The 18429-nt window shown below is 39.7% G+C and overlaps 7 protein-coding genes and 1 non-coding gene across 8 annotated transcripts; 1 reads left to right on the top strand and 7 right to left on the bottom strand.

Annotated features, from left to right (window-relative positions):
• Positions 1-1483: 1483 nt before the first annotated feature.
• ATG15_2 (putative lipase atg15) lies at positions 1484-2490 on the bottom strand (the record flags this gene model as incomplete). The annotated part of the gene is made up of 5 exons (XM_064825544.1): positions 1484-1516; positions 1574-1695; positions 1763-1963; positions 2035-2223; positions 2289-2490. The coding sequence occupies 5 exons, from the start codon at positions 2488-2490 to the stop codon at positions 1484-1486; spliced, it is 747 nt and encodes a 248-aa protein (XP_064676762.1).
• Positions 2491-2730: 240 nt separating this feature from the next.
• ATC70_006266 (uncharacterized protein) lies at positions 2731-4109 on the bottom strand (the record flags this gene model as incomplete). The annotated part of the gene is made up of 3 exons (XM_064825543.1): positions 2731-2766; positions 2829-3157; positions 3224-4109. The coding sequence occupies 3 exons, from the start codon at positions 4107-4109 to the stop codon at positions 2731-2733; spliced, it is 1251 nt and encodes a 416-aa protein (XP_064676761.1).
• A 678-nt stretch (positions 4110-4787) lies between these two features.
• On the bottom strand, positions 4788-5509 carry ATC70_006265 (uncharacterized protein; the record flags this gene model as incomplete). The annotated part of the gene is made up of 4 exons (XM_064825542.1): positions 4788-4835; positions 4897-5018; positions 5084-5284; positions 5344-5509. The coding sequence occupies 4 exons, from the start codon at positions 5507-5509 to the stop codon at positions 4788-4790; spliced, it is 537 nt and encodes a 178-aa protein (XP_064676760.1).
• Positions 5510-5552: 43 nt separating this feature from the next.
• On the bottom strand, positions 5553-5865 carry ATC70_006264 (uncharacterized protein; the record flags this gene model as incomplete). The annotated part of the gene is made up of 2 exons (XM_064825541.1): positions 5553-5789; positions 5845-5865. 2 exons carry the CDS (start codon positions 5863-5865, stop codon positions 5553-5555), a joined length of 258 nt encoding a protein of 85 aa, XP_064676759.1.
• A 379-nt stretch (positions 5866-6244) lies between these two features.
• Positions 6245-7561, bottom strand: SGS1 (ATP-dependent DNA helicase sgs1; the record flags this gene model as incomplete). Its single annotated transcript, XM_064825540.1, has 2 exons — positions 6245-7201; positions 7289-7561. 2 exons carry the CDS (start codon positions 7559-7561, stop codon positions 6245-6247), a joined length of 1230 nt encoding a protein of 409 aa, XP_064676758.1.
• Positions 7562-9359: 1798 nt separating this feature from the next.
• ATC70_006262 (uncharacterized protein) lies at positions 9360-12293 on the bottom strand (the record flags this gene model as incomplete). The annotated part of the gene is made up of 1 exon (XM_064825539.1): positions 9360-12293. One exon carries the CDS (start codon positions 12291-12293, stop codon positions 9360-9362), a length of 2934 nt encoding a protein of 977 aa, XP_064676757.1.
• A 422-nt stretch (positions 12294-12715) lies between these two features.
• ATC70_006261 (uncharacterized protein) lies at positions 12716-13633 on the bottom strand (the record flags this gene model as incomplete). Its single annotated transcript, XM_064825538.1, has 1 exon — positions 12716-13633. The coding sequence occupies one exon, from the start codon at positions 13631-13633 to the stop codon at positions 12716-12718; it is 918 nt and encodes a 305-aa protein (XP_064676756.1).
• Positions 13634-14294: 661 nt separating this feature from the next.
• On the top strand, positions 14295-14377 carry ATC70_006260. Its single transcript has one exon. It is a non-coding gene; the product is annotated as a tRNA-Tyr (tRNA).
• The last annotated feature ends 4052 nt before the right edge of the window (positions 14378-18429 follow it).

The following is an 18429-nucleotide window of genomic DNA, read 5'->3' as shown; positions in this document are numbered from 1 at the left end:
TGGCAAAAAAACGTCATTTCATATTTTCATTATTTGCTCGATAAGCTTATTCTAAACATCTCTTGGTATTAATATCATTAGATGCGCCTTGAAAAGTACACTCAAAAAGCTTAAGGGAGTATAGGAAAATTTGCACAATATACATAGTCGATTCTGACAAAATAGTCTAAACTGAATCAAAAATTGACCAAAATCAGCAAATCACGACAGAAAGTAAAGCGATAATTTAATTTATTTTGGCAGCGAAGATGGCAGGCAGGCATGCAGACATGCAGGCAAAATCAACGCCACTCTTATCAAGAAGGCAATGCTATGGTGCATTCTGTATCTTGTAATGTCAGTTAGCCTGGCTTAACACCGTTGAGAGAGATATGAGTTTTGGTTCTCTATGCGAGTCTTTGCAAATGCCTAGCAGTTGTAATATTATAAAATCACACCTGGGATGATGAAACCCCTTCCGAAGGGAATAGCATTCAATTTCTTGGAAGCAATCTACCGAGGGAAGGCGCACTACTGCTACATGGTTAACAGTAAATGGGTGAATACTAACTCCAAACTAATGTATGATAGTAATGCAAAGAGGCTCTACAATTAAAATATCAAATCTTTGCGGTGATGGCTTATCATTCAAAATGCAACAACCATAGGATCACGCATTCAAGTCGGAAATACTTAAAGCTCTATCGGTAACAAAATCTATGATTCAAATAGGAATTCTACATTCAAAGTACTAATGCAATTTTTTCATTTACTTTTTAAACATAAAATGTTGTCATCCGTCGGCATGGAATTCCACATATCAAATGAATGACAAAGAAACCCCATTTCTGCCCAGAGGGCAAGAAGACAATCTTTCTTGAATGCGATGAAATCGAAAGATTCCTGGCAATGAAACGCCGAGGCCAAATAAATGACAAAACGTTCCATCGTGGCTGCATACTTAATTTTTTGATTAAAGAAGCACATTAATTGCCAACTTTCGTTCTCTATTTATAGTTTTTCGTAAGAAATGAAAATTTTTCTTGGATCAATCAGTCACAATTCATGTCACATCGACGCCGGATGAACATCTTTCCATTCAACATTCGTGATCTATTATGTAATGACCACCAATGCATTGGGATTTGTCGCATACAGCTTGATTTGCTTGGCGATGCGATAAAAATACCAAGATTTTGATGTCGTCAACCACAAATCATCAAAAAGGAACAACATCTCGATTTAATTTTAGACGCTTAGTCTTTTCGTCATTTGTTGCATTTTGTGGTTGATTTGAATGGGTCACATACATTTCGATTTGTTCAACAAGACTTGGGGTGATACAATTTGCACAGCCATATGAGTGCTAAAAGCACTGTGTAATACGATATTTGGGTTTTCAAGAGAGGTTTATTGAATACATAGGAGACTACTATAGTATTTATGTATATTGAATATGTAAAGTATAGGTATCATATATACATAGATTTTATTGAGAAATTACTCAAGAACGTTGACGAATGACCAATTCCAAGAACTATCAAAGTGTTAGCGCCATACCTTCTCCCCCAGCAACATAAAATGCAGCATTTACCTGTTCATAATTGATTTGAATCCAACCATCATTGTCCGTGTCAAAGTGTCTGAACGAATCCGTAAGTGTCTTTACTGTAACGCACGACTGAACAAAATTGTCAAATGTGATGTTTCCTTTGCCTGCGAAATGTCCTATGAGTGTAAGTTATTTGATATTGCTATACACTCGTTTGTTGCATTCACATACCATATTTATCAAACTTCTGAACCAAAACACGAATAAATTGGTCTGACAAGTTGTAACCAAAGGTTTTTAATGCATTGCCCATCTCGACATGATCAATATTTCCAGAGTTATCAGCATCAAAAGTCTGGAAGCATCTCTTCCAGTCTTCAATGTACTTCCACAATCCAGCGAATTCATTAAAGTCAATAGTGCCGCTGTTATCTGTTTGTTTAAATCGCTCATGAGAACTTTTATCCTTTTATCCGCCTCTCTTCTGTGCTAATAAAAATTACCTTTATCAAACATGTTTACCATTGTACGCACAGTCTCGATATTGAAAGGGCTCCAGTCGCCATTAACGAGAGCACGTTGAAGCTCATCAACAGAAAGCTGACCCGAATGATCGGTGTCTACAGCAGTAAACCAATTCCAGAGCTGTGGATCAGCTCCTGGAGGGGGTCCAGCAGGAGGACCAGGTCTTCCTAATGACCAGAACGAAATTTAATACAGCCATCAACAAAAAAAGGTTGTGTTTCTCATCTCTTACCATAGTTTTGTGGAGGAGGGTATGCTTGTTGAGGTCTGTTGTTGTAAGCACCATATTGTTGTTGCTGTTGTGGAGTTTGAGGAGGAGGGGGTCTTTGGTATCCACCCTGTTGGCCATAACCACCTTGTTGTTGTTGGCCGTAGCCACCTTGTTGGCCGTAACCACCTTGATATCCTCCGTATTGTTGTTGATTATAAGACATGTTTAGTTATTCGCTTACTAGAAAAAAAAGGAAGAAAAGGAAAAAGAAATACGCTGGTTTCTTAGCCGCCGAGATAAAATAACGAAGGGCTGCTGCTGGTACCTTCGCCGCTCGAGATAGCTAAAATGGCAGGTGCACTTGAACTAACACAATCAGATGCTGCGGACTTGAGGAAACCCATACTCTAAATTTTCACACTACCTTTTAGATGAAAAATGTTGTTTTTATTCAAAAAGATGTTTAAAGAGGTGTAGGCCAAATAACAGATATGATAAACTAGATCAGACACTACATGTTAAATACACATATAGTTTGGCATCACCATTGCTTTTACTTACTTGCTCAAGATTTATAGGCAGGCTGGTGGATCCAAATTTAATGCACATTATTTCATAAATTTCTTTGCAGCGACACAAAGTGACACAGGCCAAGATGAAATTGTCCAAGTCAATCAAACCACTGCCAAAACGATCAAACTTCTGCAACAAACGCAAGATCAACTTATGGCTCAAATCAGCAAATCCTAAAGATTGAATCGCGTAATGCATTTCCTGGTAGTCAATTGTGCCAGACTTATCTTCATCTAAGAATAAAAAGCATCTCTCCCAATTCTTTATGAATGCTAGCATATCCGGGAATTCTCTTTTATCTATAGCCTTGTCTTTATCTTGAGAGACAGAAATGATTATAAGAATATTACGTACTGTTTTCTCTGGCTCGTTCTCATACTCACTAGTATCAAACATTTCTATAAGTGTCATCACTGCCTCATCATTGAAATGTGTATTGTTCGCATCCTTGTTTCGTAGATATTGCTTCAATTCGTCAAAGGTGATCAATCCAGAGTCATCAGCATCGATAGCATGAAAGAACAGTATAAAGTCCTCGCTGGCTCGCAGATAGGAAGGTCCATTTTTGAAAATGGGAGGGTTGGGTCTTGATGGTATGCTGTTGCAATGAGCATGAGTCAGTTGAGAGGTATCCAGTTGGTTTGACATGGCATTTAAATGATCAAAGGAATTGGTTGTGCTTGTGGAGCTGGAAGAGAATGAACCAAATGCTGCATCATTCGTAGTCTGCTCATAATTGAAGATGGATGGGTAAGAATAATGAGAGTGGTGTAAAGGTATTGATGAGTTGTGGTTGCTAAAGCTATTTGTAAATTTCATTGCGTGGTCATTGTTGGTATTGGCAGTAGGCTGATGCATATTGCTTGGAAGCGGGATAGTGACTGGATGATAAAAGCTTGGGCTGATCTGACCGAGCGCCATGGCAAGATTGGATGTGTCTATCAGATCAACGAAAGCGGCAGGAGGTAGCTCTTGAGCCCAGGCCAACAAATCATCACAGTTGTCAAAAGTCGATAGAGGGTGCTGTAAATGCTGATGATGGTGTTGCTGTTGCTGATGGTGATTCACTTCCTGTATAGGTATATGCATGTCCATAGGCTGGCTATGGAGGTCATTCATAGTCTGTAAGCCATCACTGCTACCACTGCCTTCCTGCATTGATCTTTTGTTCATATTCACACGGAATACGTTAAAATGGGTCTTGATCTTTTCATCGAGTTTCCTCTTTTGGCTGTTAGGTTTTCTTCCTGTACTGCAATGTCTGTCCATTTGGCTCTCGTTGAATATAGCTATAAAGAAGAAGAAAAGAAATGAGGCAACTCTTCTGAATGTCTATTTTAATCAAAACAATAGCAGTAATAATGGAAAGGCGTCTTGGTAATCTCTGCTTGGTAATAGGTTCCATATGGCGCACGAAAGCAAAGCCAGGTGTAACTTATTTGTATCTCTCCATTAACTGTCGTACAATTACTCATAATGAGCGGCCGCATCGTACACTTTGCTGCTATTATAGATCATGACAGACAATTGTATTGTTGTTTCTCGATAATGTAACTATACGAAAACCATCGGTTAGAGCCTTTTCTGGAACTAGACTGATAAATCAGAAGAAATGAGGACTACAAAGATGGTGCCACTTATTGATGAGGGTAAAGGCGTTCCCCGTGCCATCCGTTATGCCTTGCAATTTTGTTTAACAAACGATCTTTACAACATTTTGAAACTACTATTATCGAGTAGAAGATGCCATCGCCATTTGATTCAGTAACTTGTGCCATTGTAAACCAAATGCAACAGACCGGCTGATCATATCAAGCAACAACAACAACAACAACAACAACAACAACAATATCCCATTCATGTAATACAAGATCATCTTTCTCATGAGTGTTGATGGATTTATATTTATTCACTGCTATAATACACATTTACATATTACAATCCGCCTTAACTTCCCTTCATATCAGGTCGACTACTAATGACCAAGGTCAAGAACTTTGGTGTTGGAAGTGTCAATGCTATCGCACATTGTCTCTCTAACTGAATAGCAACTTACATCTTCATAATTGATTTGAATGGATCCTCTGCCTTCATAATCTCTTGCTCTGAACGATTTTGTCAATGTGGATAAAGTAACGCATGCTTGGACGAAACAGTCGAATGTGATATCTCCATTTCCTATGGTCAGCAGAACACTGTCAGGCGCCAATCTAATACGATACGACATCGCTCGAAATACAAACCATATTTGTCAAATGTTTGAATCAGTATCTGAATAAACCTATCACTAACATTATATCCAAATGTTCGAAGCGCATGGCTCATCTCGTAACAATCAATGCTTCCAGAGTTATCTTGATCGAATTTCTTGAAGCAATGACTCCAGTCCTCTACATATTTCCATAAACCTCTGAATTCTCGAAAATCAATAGTTCCATTATTGTCTGGTACAGATAAGATAAGTTTGCCACTCCCAATCTTGAATCATTTTCACATTCTATACCTGTATCAAAAATGCTGACCATCATGCGCACTGTTTCAATGTTGAAAGGACTCCAATCGCCGTTTACTAATGCTGTCTGTAATTCATGTACAGAGATAGACCCTGATCTGTCAGTGTCCACCCTTTGAAAAATGTCCCATAAATATTGCTCCCTCCTATCCACCATTGGAGCTAAAAGGCATTCAAATACATCCCATTAACAACATCCTTTAATCACATCCACCGATTGCATTTGACTTACTAAAGGTATTGCTTCTTTGAAGTGGTGTATGATTGAAATTGGTTTGATGTAAAGTTTGCGGCGGCTGATATTGTGGGGTATTGAAATTAGGTATTGTAGATTGTCGATGATAAGGATTCTGGTGGTATGGTTGCTGTTGTTGCTGCTGCTGCTGCATTGCTGGAGATTGGTAAGGGTTACCTTGGTAAAAAGGCGCCCCTTGCTGCTAGATGAGGTATGTAGTATCAGTAAAAATAAGTTGAGCATATGAGCTTGCTTACTTGTCCTCCATAAGGGTACATGTTGTAGTGATTCTCTGGCTTGTGTAAAAAAAAAAAAAAAAAAATGTTAATCACAGAACAAAAAGTAAATCCGAAAGTTTGAGGCAAACCACCATATAGATTTTAGGTCACATAGAACCGTCGATTGAATTACCAAGCTGTTGCACAAACCTAGAGAATTGCGCAGCAATATAGGTTTATCTCCATCCTCATTATGTCTTTTTCTGAACACTGAAAAATAGTGGCATTGTTACATCGTACGGTGCTTCCGGTACCAATTGGTCACTTTTTTGACTCTCAATTGGTTGCTTTTTCGAATCTCAATCGGCCGCTTATTTGGACTTCATTTAGTTAATATTTTGAACATCATTTGGTTATACAATAGAGACGCTGCTCCTTCTTAGATAGGCTCTTTATTCAAACACTTGGGAAAAGTATTTATGGAATGCTGAATGTAGTTTCGTATGTTCTGAAGCGGTACCTTCTCACAAGCATCCATCATTCGCGAAGTAAGAGTCTCATTATCTTTAAGTTTATCTCTCTTAACATAGTCCTTAAGATCCTTCCAAAATTGCTCAATTGGATTTAGTTCGGGTGAGTAAGGCGGAAGATACACAGGTATATATCCACGACGGATTATAATGGGATCAACGATGTTATGGACGTGGATGGGAGCGTTATCCATGACAATGTGATGGCCCCTCATTTCTGGAAACTGATCCATAATATCCATCGTATCCACAACAAACTGCATGAAATGGTTGCCAGTAGTACCCTTGGGCAAGTTGAGCCGATCTTCTGGAGCCTTTCTTTTCGTAGCACCAGCTACTTTTCTCCTCTTCACATTGCCAGCTTCTCTGATACTTACATTGACAACGCTAGCAGACGATACAGCGCCGAGAGCAGTCTTTGATACTGCTTTTGTAGATGGCGTTTCTTCAATAGCTGGCTCTCCTTTCTTTGACCAGGCTCTGCCTCGAGTCATGTTGACGTTGAAGCCAGATTCATCAACAAATATACAATTGTTGTGGTAGTCGATTCCCTTTGCAACCCATTCAGCAACCCAAGCTGCCCTAGCCTCGACAGTCTTGGTACTGTTCCGTTGAACTGGATGGCGAGCGATACTCTTCAAGCTAAGGTTACATTCATTCTTCATGAATTCAGCAACTCGCGTCTTCTTGATTGTCAATCCTTCAAAGCTATTGGTGAGTGCCTCCACGCCATCCTGAATAGTTGCTATAGGCTTTTCGTAATAGAAGCGTATCAAGATGTCTTTATGTTGCTCGTTTAGCTGCGATATACGCTGCTTTCCTGTCTTGTTTGTCTTCTTTTCAGGAACAACAGCATCAGGGTTAGACTAGTATTCAGCCCTCCATTTTCGAGCTGTGTACTTGTTGATATTTGCAAGTCTGCAAGATTCATCATGAGTCAAGCCTTTCTCGACAGCGCAATGTATGTAAGCCTCTCGTTGATAAGGAGTATATTTCGTATACTCCGTAGCTCTATCTTTCTTCTCTGGTGCATCCTTCATGGTGGTGTCATGGCCTTCGGAAAGACCAGACATATCAACCTCTATATGTTTTATGAACTTTTGAAGGGTCTTCAGCTTTGTAAGGCGAAATGAAGGAATCTCATCAACCGCCATAGTCTCTCTTCCATCTTCATCGTAGATGTGTCCTTGGCCATCTTCGTTATAGAATCTCAAATCAGATGCCATTTCAAGTCTGAAGTAAAGGCGAGATAACCAAATGATGTTCAAAAAATTAACCAAATGAAGTTCAAATAAGTGGCCGATTGAGATTCGAAAAAGCAACCAATTGAGAGTCAAAAAAGTGACCAATTGAAGCTCTATTTTTAGTATTTTTGGGCAACCAAATTTTCAAAAAAGTGACCAATTGGTACCGGAAGCACTGTATTACGAAAACTTTCTCTTAGTATAATGGTATATGCCAACGTCTTGACATTCTTAGAGGGAGTATTTTTTTTGCTGTTTGAAAATAGCAAATTGAGGATGGAATTCTTTGCCTTATTTGCATAATTTTCTTGGCAGCACGCAGACTTTCAATTTGCAAACAGGATAAATGGAAAACACTTTGCTGAGCATCATTCGTTGCTTTGCGGTCTTTTCATACTTTATAAGGGTAATTTAACCACAAAAAGAAATGAAGGAAGTGGTTTATTCAAATTCACCTCTTCTTCTCGGTTTGAATTTGAATAGATCAATTGCAATAGTAGGGAGTTGGATATACACCTTCATTCAACATTGTTTCGGATGCATGATGATGATGTTGATGCTTTTGATGGCATAATAAGTTTGGTTTTTTAGCATCATCAAGATAAATGAAAGGATGAAATCATGTTCACAGGGCCACAACAATTTTCTGTTTCTATTTGGGACCAGTTTACAGTGTTTACTTGAAGGATCATAACTGCAAAGCAATCAAATACATAAGAGGTGAGAATCGGCACATCACATGATACTTCCAAAACTTTATAAAATTCTTTATAATTTACCTACAAAAAGGCAATAATATGATACTCTGCGGTGCTGGTTTTGTGAAATGTGTAGCGAAATGTGTAGAAGATCTTGCAGTAATAGTTGATCCCGAGACAAAACCAAGTAATTAAAGCTGTTTAAGTTGCTGATGTGTTGCAATAACCTTGATATAGACAGTATCTCAGCGATTAAATGTATATATAAAGTTATGTACCCAAAAGATTTAAACGTAAGAAAGTTCGATTTATTTCAAATGTGTTGTATAGATTCAAGTATATATGTCAAAATAAAAAAATGTAAGAATAATCGATTTGAACACCAGTTCAGGAACAGCACTCTAATAGGCTCAGAGTTCAGATACCGCTTCTTGAAATCAGCACCACCACAAAATCTTTTTACCATCGTAACAAATTGTCTTCTTGATAGATAGATCCAATGGTAGGATTTATTAACAAATAACTTAAAGTGTAACTGATAGATTGAGATTATGTTCGAAGATGCTGTTTATTGAATGCATTTACAGCTTATATTTATACTATTTCTACGATCGATAATTACTTGATCAATGGAACTTTCGAGTAGATATAGTACTTGATATAGCAACTGATAATCAGATCAATGCCTGCTATCAGTTTTCAGAACCTTCGAGTATACGCTGGCGCCTTTTAGTTGCTTTCTTCAAATCTGGGTTATGTCTACATTTAGACACGGCAAAATATCAATTGCCGGCTTTAGCTCAGTTTAAAGATTGTTTTTATTTATATACAATGTTTTATAATTGGGCACTCGGTATGAGCATATGCCATAAAACTAGTAACTATATAGACTAAAGAAAGAAAACCTCAACAGAGACAACGGAAAAGATGAGGAAAAAAGTTTGAGATGGCAGTAAAAGAGCAGAAGACTACTTGTAGTGGCACGATTGATCTTGAGGGATGAACCAACGGATGGGAACTTTGATTTGACTTACCACCGAGGCACCGCACAAAGAAAACAATCGGCCAAACGTTCATCTCAGTTAGCCATGAGAGGGAGGATAGAACCACAATGATCCGGGATCAGGATCAGGGGCGATAGTAGCCAAAGGGTGGACCAGACAGTCGATTGCATGAAGCAAAGATAGTAACGCAGACCAGTATACTGGAGGACCAGCAGAACCACTTATAGGCAGCATGTTCAGGGCATTGTCAATGGCATGTACACCAGGAGGAGCAGCAGGCAGAGCATCCCACAGATCACGATCCAAAGCACGACATTGAGGGAAGTGATTTCGAGAGATGAAAGATCCATCCATGCAGGGACATTCCTCACGCATGTTTGCAAAACGACCAAGACGCCAACGAACCAAACGACTACGAGCAGATCGACCAATAGGTAAGTAGAGTATGGGATCAGGGCGAGAGACAGAAGGACGGCACGCACGAAGCAGAACATGTTTACCAGTAGTAGTAGCAGCAGCCAGTTGTTGGTCAACCTGATCTTGCCAGAAGTCAGAGAAGTGAGCCTTGAGACCAGCAAATGAAGGGACAGGGTCAGGCAGAGATCTATACAAACTGTTTTCACAGATGTACCGATCCAGTCGAGTGTACGACAGAGCACCACGAAGAACCACCACAAGACTATCCTCAGGTAGAGTAGCAGAACGAAGAGCATACCTAGTTGCCAAGACATTATACCGATGCTTCATTGAAGGGAGACAGGTAATGTGCTTAGCAACGTTGAACCAGGAACCACCCACGAACATACCAACCAGCCGGTTTTGGAGCTTGTCAAGAGCCTCAAAGGTACGATAGTCAAGATGAGATATAGCTAGGCCATACTCAATCTTGGGTCTAACGAAAGCCTTGTACAGACGAGAACAGAGCAGCAGAGAGAAACCATTACGGTTGACACCAACAGAGTTCAGCAAAGCCATAACCTTGACAGCACCAGCGGACCGCAGAGACAAGATACTAGGAGCATGTAGCCCTTTATATCGAAATGGCATACCAAGGTACACAAACTCATCTACCACCGGCAGCGGCTCATTGTAGAGAGTAAGACGAGCATCAGAGAGGGCAGCAGGAGAACCGAGCACAGCACATTTAGATGGCTTCCACCTATAACCAAGACAGACAGAGTGTTCAGCAGCAAGATCCAACATAGACTGGACACCAGACAAAGACCCAAAGATAGCAACATCATCGGCAAAGAGCAAGCTATTGATGGCAATAGGACGACTAGCACCAGGAGGACTGACCATCGTAGCACCAGTATCAACAGAACGCAAAAGATTCGGTAAGGAGTTGATATACAACGAATACAAATGAGGACTGAGTACTGAGCCTTGAAGTACACCAGTAACAGGAGAGAAAGCAGCAGAAGTATGATTAGCAATCAAGACTGAGACTGAGACATCGTCAAACATGTTCATCAGAAGACCCAGAACAGGACGAGGAAGTGTAGAACCAGCCAGGGCTTGCCATATAACCCTACGATCGACAGTATCATAAGCTGACTTGATATCCAAGAAAGCCACCACAGGATAGCGACGGTGAGTCAGAAAGTAATCATGCATCAAGTCATGCAAGCAGAGGGCTTGATCCAGAGGACTACGTTGAGGACGGAAGCCACCTTGAGCAATATCCAGAGCAGGGGAGTGTTCATCCAGAGCCGGCATGAGACAGAACTCAAACAACTTACGCACCACCGAAGTGAGCGAAATTGGTCGATAATTACCAGGATCGGAAGCATCACCCTTCTTGAAAATCGGAAACACCTGAGCTTGGCGCCATAAACCAGGAGTATAAGACCATTGATAGCAGAGGTGAAACAGCAGAGAGAGCACTGGGGCAATTTCTGAGGTCAGAGCTTTTAACATCTCAGCCTTGATATGGTCAGGACCAGGAGCTTTGTGAGTCGGCAGACGTTTAATACACAGTACCAAGGTATCAGTATCAAACAAAGACATGTCCGCAGGGAGACAGAAAGGCAAGTCAGAAACCATAGGAGTGACAGGAGCAGGACGAGAAGCAGTATTTAACAGAGCACCTTCGTAGACCGTAGCCAAATGAGAGCCCATAGTAGCAACAGAAGCAGCAGGACCATCTGGGTGACTGTACGTAGGTGAAGACTCTTTATTGCGCTTGATGCGTTTTATAGCAGCAGTAGCTTTTGAGAAGTCTCTTTCCAGAGCACCACAGAACTTATGCCAGGACTTGCGCTTAGCAGACTGTACCAAAGAGCGAAAACGGCGATGAGCTTGCTTGTATAAGACCCAACAATCAATCTTAGTATACCCAAGGGCATACCGCCATCGACTGTAGAGACGATCCCGTTCAGTAGCCGCGTCTTGGATTTCTTGCGTCCAGTATTTCTTCCAATGGCCAGGACGGCCAGACTTCACACCTATTGAGCTATCCAAACATTCATACAAACATTGGTTCAAAGAACCGTTGAGTGCATCAATGTCGGGACGAGTACCAGGAGGAGCAGACACCAAACCAGAGAGAGTAACAACCAGAGGAGCAACAGAAGATCGAAAGGATTCACGGAGTAGGCCTAAAGGCCTCTCTTTCGTCAATTTTGAGAGCTTCCATTGCCGCCTAGGAGCCAGAACAGAATCACCAGGAGCCACAGTGTCATCAAGAGGTGGCACATACTCGAAAGTAAGTGACATCAATCGATGGTCAGAACCAAGAGACAGATCAGACTCAACCACCAGTTGAGGGTTCACCAAAGCAACATCACCAATATTTGTCAGAAACAGATCGATAATACTACTCAATTCTTGCTGCTGCCGAAAAGAAGAGTAAGTCTTAACACCAAAAGCCAAAGACGCATTAAGCACAGATAAGCAATGTTCGTCAAACCAAGGTTTGAGAGCATTACCACGAGCATTGGAGATAACATCACCAGTCAGAGGACCCAACCGAGCATTGAAATCACCGCAGAGAATAGTATCCCTAGTCATAGGTAATGAGCTGAGGGCCGAGAGCACCTTATCAGAGGATAAGGGTGGAGGAAAGTAAACACAATGAACCGTTAGGGTGCCAACCTTGAGAGACAGAGTGTGCGGATTGTATGAAGGGAGTTGGAAGACCGTAAAGGGGCAAGAAGGAGAGACAAAAGCAGTGATACCACCAGAACCACGGTTGAAAGCACCAGGTACTTTTGAACCATACAAGTGGTATTGAGACCAGTCAATCGGATAGGAACCAGAAGTGAGCCAAGTTTCAGTGACAAACAGAACATGAGTATCAACAATATGAGAAATAACATCATGAACTGTTGTTTGACGAAGACCATTCGCATTCCAAAGAGAGAGAGAGACAAAAACCGGGGGGACAGACACATTATTCAAATTACCAGACCATGATTCATTGTTAAGAGACATTAGATCTCCATTTCAGAATCAGTAGAAGTATCACGGCGACGCTTGAACAAGAAAGCAGCCTTTTTAGGGTCTTTTTCCTTTAGTCGGTCCATAGCACCAGCAACAGCCTCGTCCAGTTCGGCTTGACCTATCCATCCAAGATCCAGGAACCAACGGCCAACACTACTCACATTAAGTGGGCGGATATGGGACAGAGCATCTACACTGCGAGCATTGACCATCTCAGCAATAAGATCCATTCGATCGTGTTCAGAGTAGGCATCGTACTTTGGGTCGGCAATATTAGCAGGATTCAACGGGTCAAAATCCTCCAATATTTCCGATTCACTTGCACGGAGCAGAGCCAAGAATTCAGCAACATATTGGGTATGCAAGAGAATACCAATAGCTTCAGAGGCAGGGAAGTTGATGTCGAGGATACGAGACGTATCCACCCCAATGGCCTTGAGAGTGCGTCGAATTTCAGAGCGTAAGATCTTACCAGATCTACCAATATATACATATTGATATCCTTGGGGACCCTTAGCAGCAGACGTTTTGAAGAGACGACCAGCAGCCAACTTTCTCTTAGCAGCTTTAGTTGGATCAGGGCGATGTGCAGCCTTCTTAGCTATAGCAGAATAGCTAATAGTACCAGAATCAGTGGTGGCAGTAGCAGAGGTGGTGGATCCAGATGCCCCTTTGATGGGGGTGCTTGTAACAGAATCCTGTGACGTGGCTTGCAATTTTTCAATGACCAGATCCTTGTCGTGTAAAATTTTTTTCAAGGCTTGGTTTTCCTTTTCCAAAGCATCGAGACGAGCCAAAATACCATCATGTTGATTAACACGTTCAGAGAGTGAGGCAAGTTGTTGTTGTAACTGTTGCATGATAACAGTAACCTGATTCATATCAGTTGGGTGCTGAAACTCGGGCATATTGCTGATTATTTTTTAGAAATTGTTGAGGATCCAAAAAAATATGGAGATGTTCAATAAACTTGAAACTATAACACAATAGACAGAGACTAAAGGCAAGTATACTGGTATAGTTTTGGAGTTGATTGAGTTGCTGATTGTTAGGAAAATAGCGTTTTTCGTGATTCTAAGGAGACTTTTTACGGAGAGGGTGGCAAAAAGTGATGAAGAACGGAAAGAGATCCCGGCTTTAGCTCAGTTTAATATTGGATTTTATTTATTTACAATTGTAGTCAACTGCGGAATCGGTATGATCATATGTTGCAAGACTAACAGTGATTCGGCGGGAAAAAGCATGTTTTAAATTAAAGGTTGAGGGAAGCTGCTAAAGGGAGGGGACCAATAAAGTAAACGGCATCAAAACCCACCAGAGAGGAGGAGAAACAGAGGGAGGAATGGCAATGGCCGCGCCGCAAGACGGGGGAGACGAACAGGACTCAAGGTAGAAACCGGCCAGACGCACCGCAGCACACCTAAACGTGCAAGCACAAATACCGAGTAACATGCCAGGTTAGAAAGGCGGAAAATATGGATGCGAAGGTGGGATTCGAACCCACGACCTCTCGGCATACTCACTGCTTCCGCATGAAGCTCTAACCAAGTGAGCCATTCAAGCATCCATCCGGCTTTAGCTCAGTTGGTAGAGCGGAAGACTGTAGTGAATCTGTCATCTTTAGGTCACCTGTTCGAATCAGGTAAGCCGGACATTTGCTTTTGCATTTTACGTGAGATGTAGTGCCTGTAGCTAAAACCATCCACTATTATTTTTGGCAAAGATCTATAGACATTAGATTAGTGATTTGGTTGGATTTGAAATAGGGTAGTGTGTCGTTACAAAGTGGTTTATTGTAGTGTGAGTAGTAAGAGTGAAGATAGAGTAAATATATAGATAAATAGCCAAAGCAGATGTAATGAAATAGCCACCCAAACGCAACTTAATTGAAAACCAAAGTTTACCAAATAGCACTCATTCAAATTCATGCTATTTGGATCTATTAATGAAAGCGCTCAAATGTATATCAAAAAACCATTTAAAAATACTAAAGTAAAGATACACGCTTATATCGCACATCGTGTGAATGAATCATTCCTGATCACAGTGTATTCAATCACACCCATGATGGTCGTAATAAGTGATGGTAGTATCTTTATCCAAAAAGAATCAAATCAATAACAAGCATATTCAAATATGACAACTATGCCCTGCTGCCATAGTTGCACAATATCCCAGATAAAGGATTCCATACTTTAATAACAAACATCACACTTTAAACCATCAAGGTTACATTAAATCATGCTATGACGATAGCTCACCCAAGCCCATCAAGGTTACTCAAATCGACCCTTATGGCCAGTGCTCCTGCATTGATTACCACTTTAAATCAAACATCAACAACATTTGCCAGATATCGCAATAGCAGCACCTATTGCTCTCTATCATCACTAATCCTACAAGCCAGATGCAAATGTATAAATACTCTTCTTTTTTTTACTCAATTCCAGGATCTTCAGTTCATTTTATACACAAAATAAAATACAGTTGATTTCTATAGTATTTTACCTTTGCTTTATTTTTTTTGTGAAATCCATTAAAACCGATTTCACTGCAAATACAATGGATTCAAGGGATCTTATAATTGATAAGTTCAATGAAATAACAAAGACAATGAGCTGTAGAGCTATATAGATATGGATTTTACTCCTACTAAAATAATATTTTATTGTTTGATACCATTTGAATATTTATATTAAGGTGATTCTATGGATTATGTGTCCTGAATTCTATTTCTCCATGACATAATTTGTAATGAAGGTTGTTGTGCCCGAAGGGCTACAACTGTCTATAAAGATTAAGGTACTCTTGATGGGTAGATATGTCTGTGTTGTGCAACAACATGGACAAGCTATGATAATTGAAGTGCATCTCAGATATCTGAATACTGAGGTTCATCAGATGTGATAAGCGTTGTACAAGATAAATTGCTATTTTGGCATTCAGAAGTTAGTATAAATAGAATAACTCTTGTCTTCATCAATAAATCTTTAGTTTTTGTGTCTGATCTTATTCAAATAAGTCTTTTCTTGTTTTTATAATATTGAACATTTTTTATAAGCTACAAATAATAATCCTTTTATTCTTTGTGTTTAACAGTATATACGATGCTTAATAAAATATATGGCACCTTATCTTATTTTCGAATAAAGAAGGCTTTAAACTAGTCTTTCTTTTGTTACAAACGCATAAATATTATGAATGACAAATCAATGGGAAATCAACTAGTTGTAACCCTTCGGTGCCTCATCCTCCGAGCCAATCAAATTGCTTGAAAACTCCGCTGACCTAAAAAAAAATTGCGAGGGTTTCCCCCGGTTTTGATGTGAGGCAAAATTTTAAGCGCCGTTATAATAGCAATATAGCCGTCGCTATCATCAAACTTCCCCCAGGTGCTAGAGCATGCCTTACTTACACCACCTAGCTTTAAATACTGGCATTGAGACCCTCAATCATCACTAAAGTAAGTAGCGATAACCAAGTGGAGGCAGCCTATCCACTTCCTAGCCTCGGATAGAGTCTTGTTGAGCTTCAGCGATAGGCACATCCACGCAACGTAAAAAAAGGTACGCTTCAAAGAAACATAATAATAAAAGAAGCGAACATAATAATACTATAGAAGTATAGTACGTTATGAATAAAACATTAAGAATATTCACGTTATTATATTCTTGTTATTGCAACAAAAATATATACATGAGCAATGTGCATGATAACAGTCTGATGATGTAAAAGAACACAATTGCGCACAATTGCAGGAGCAACAGTAGTAGCAGTATAAGTGTTGTAATACAACATGAAGACCAATGTTGTTTTCATGTGAAGCGACAGAGACAACACAAACAACAATCCACACCTATATAACATAGTATCACAAGAAGGGTAATACAATTATATAGCAGTGTGTCATGCTTGTTGTTCATAAATACGAAGCAACAACATTGCAAGTATTTGTTGAGCTGATCATATCACAGCCAGCAAAAAAGAAAAAAAAGGCAATAAAGCAAACAGCATGAATGCATTATCGCGGGAAAGGAAGCAGTAGTACAAACGTTCAAAGAAGTTTATATCATTGCGACCGCAAGAAAAAAAAAAGATACTTACCACTTCTTACCACAGCATCACGACCAGAGACAGACCAGAGAACCAGCATACATCAAAGACAACAGAACACAGGATAAGCAAACATTAGAGAAGAACCACCGAAGCAACGATATACCATCAAAGCAGCCACCGCCAAGTGTGCAGCCAGTGCACAGCAAAAGATCAGAAATAAGCCCCTAGTAGAGTTTTCCCAAGTATAACCACGGTATAAAACGCGTTAGCGTTGTATCTTACGTCTATTGCACAACTGTCAATTATACTTGCTTCAATTCTATTCACAAAGGTAGCGTTGTTTCATGAGTAGAGAGCTTGCGAAGTATAGTATATATATATATATACGAAAAAAGGAAAAAAATGCTAATAAAAGGTTGAGGCTAAAAGACGTCACTGTTATCAATGTACCGCAAGGTAAGTTCTAGAATTTGATAGCTTGCTACAAGGCAGCAAAGCAAGATATGAATTAGCAATTTTCACCATGAGGTTCGCCAACACCTTACCTATTAATCCGTTACATGTAATTAAGAGGTTATATTTGACAAGGGTAGCGAATTTACGTTTGAATTGAGCTACATACTAAAAAAAAAGGCGGTATTTTAAACTATCAATAGCCCAACCTCCATAATACTCAAAATGAGGATTCATGGATTTCTGAAATCGTTTAGCCTTAATATCATGCGACTCTGAAAATAAAATTGCTTTCCAGCTAAATGAAACTTGGAGTAGAATTTAAAGGAAAATCTAATGATACCAATTTTAAGTGTTTTGGCCGACGTTATTAGGCTGATTTTTGATAGAATAGTTTTTGCGATTTTTTGGTTGTTTTTGACAGATTACCAGGTTTCTGTCATCAGAGCTTCACTTGCAATACTCATCATAGTGTAGAAAAGACAAGAACCTATCGAACGAGCCCTGATTCAAAGCTCTAGTATGGTTCTATCACGAGATATCGCCAATTTTGTACCTCGAGAGAAATTGCTATCCAGATTTTTGCCTTGCTATCACAGGCAAATTTTGCATAAAAATCGATGATTTTGCAAGATTACATTTTTTTGTCATATCTCAGGAAAGACGTGTCGTATTTGAATAAAACAAGAACCATTAAATAGCTCTACGTTGGATCTACTTTTATGTAAAAAGGTTAAGTTACAAATATACGCTCCCTTTATGATTTTACTTAAAAACTCTGTATTTTACGATCTTTAGGCAAAAACGTTGTCGAACAATTCCAAATAGAATTATATTAATCCCGTATCTTGGTAAAAAAAAAACTAAAGTGAGCATCAAAGGAAATTACACAAATGATATATTATACTGTATATCTTGTACACAAATACGTCTGCTTTTTAGACATTTTGAAGGTTCTCTAAGGGGAGTAGTATTATGTACTGAGTCTGCACCACTTCACCTGTTATAGTATTCCTTTTACTGTTGTGGAGACCAAAGAAAAAACTATCGCGACGATCGCTCAAACCTAACTTTTGCTACAATAGCGAATATATTATATCATGAATCTCTGTTGGGTTGATTTTGATATATAAGCTTGTTGTTGGTCCCCATCATACTGAGACCGACTTGGCGTATCTGGTATCAACCATTTCAC

This window comes from Mucor velutinosus (genome assembly GCF_035048745.1).
Source record: "Mucor velutinosus strain NIH1002 chromosome Unknown tig00001545, whole genome shotgun sequence".
NCBI lineage: Eukaryota > Fungi > Mucoromycota > Mucoromycetes > Mucorales > Mucoraceae > Mucor > Mucor velutinosus.
This window is presented reverse-complemented; position numbering and strand designations above follow the sequence as displayed.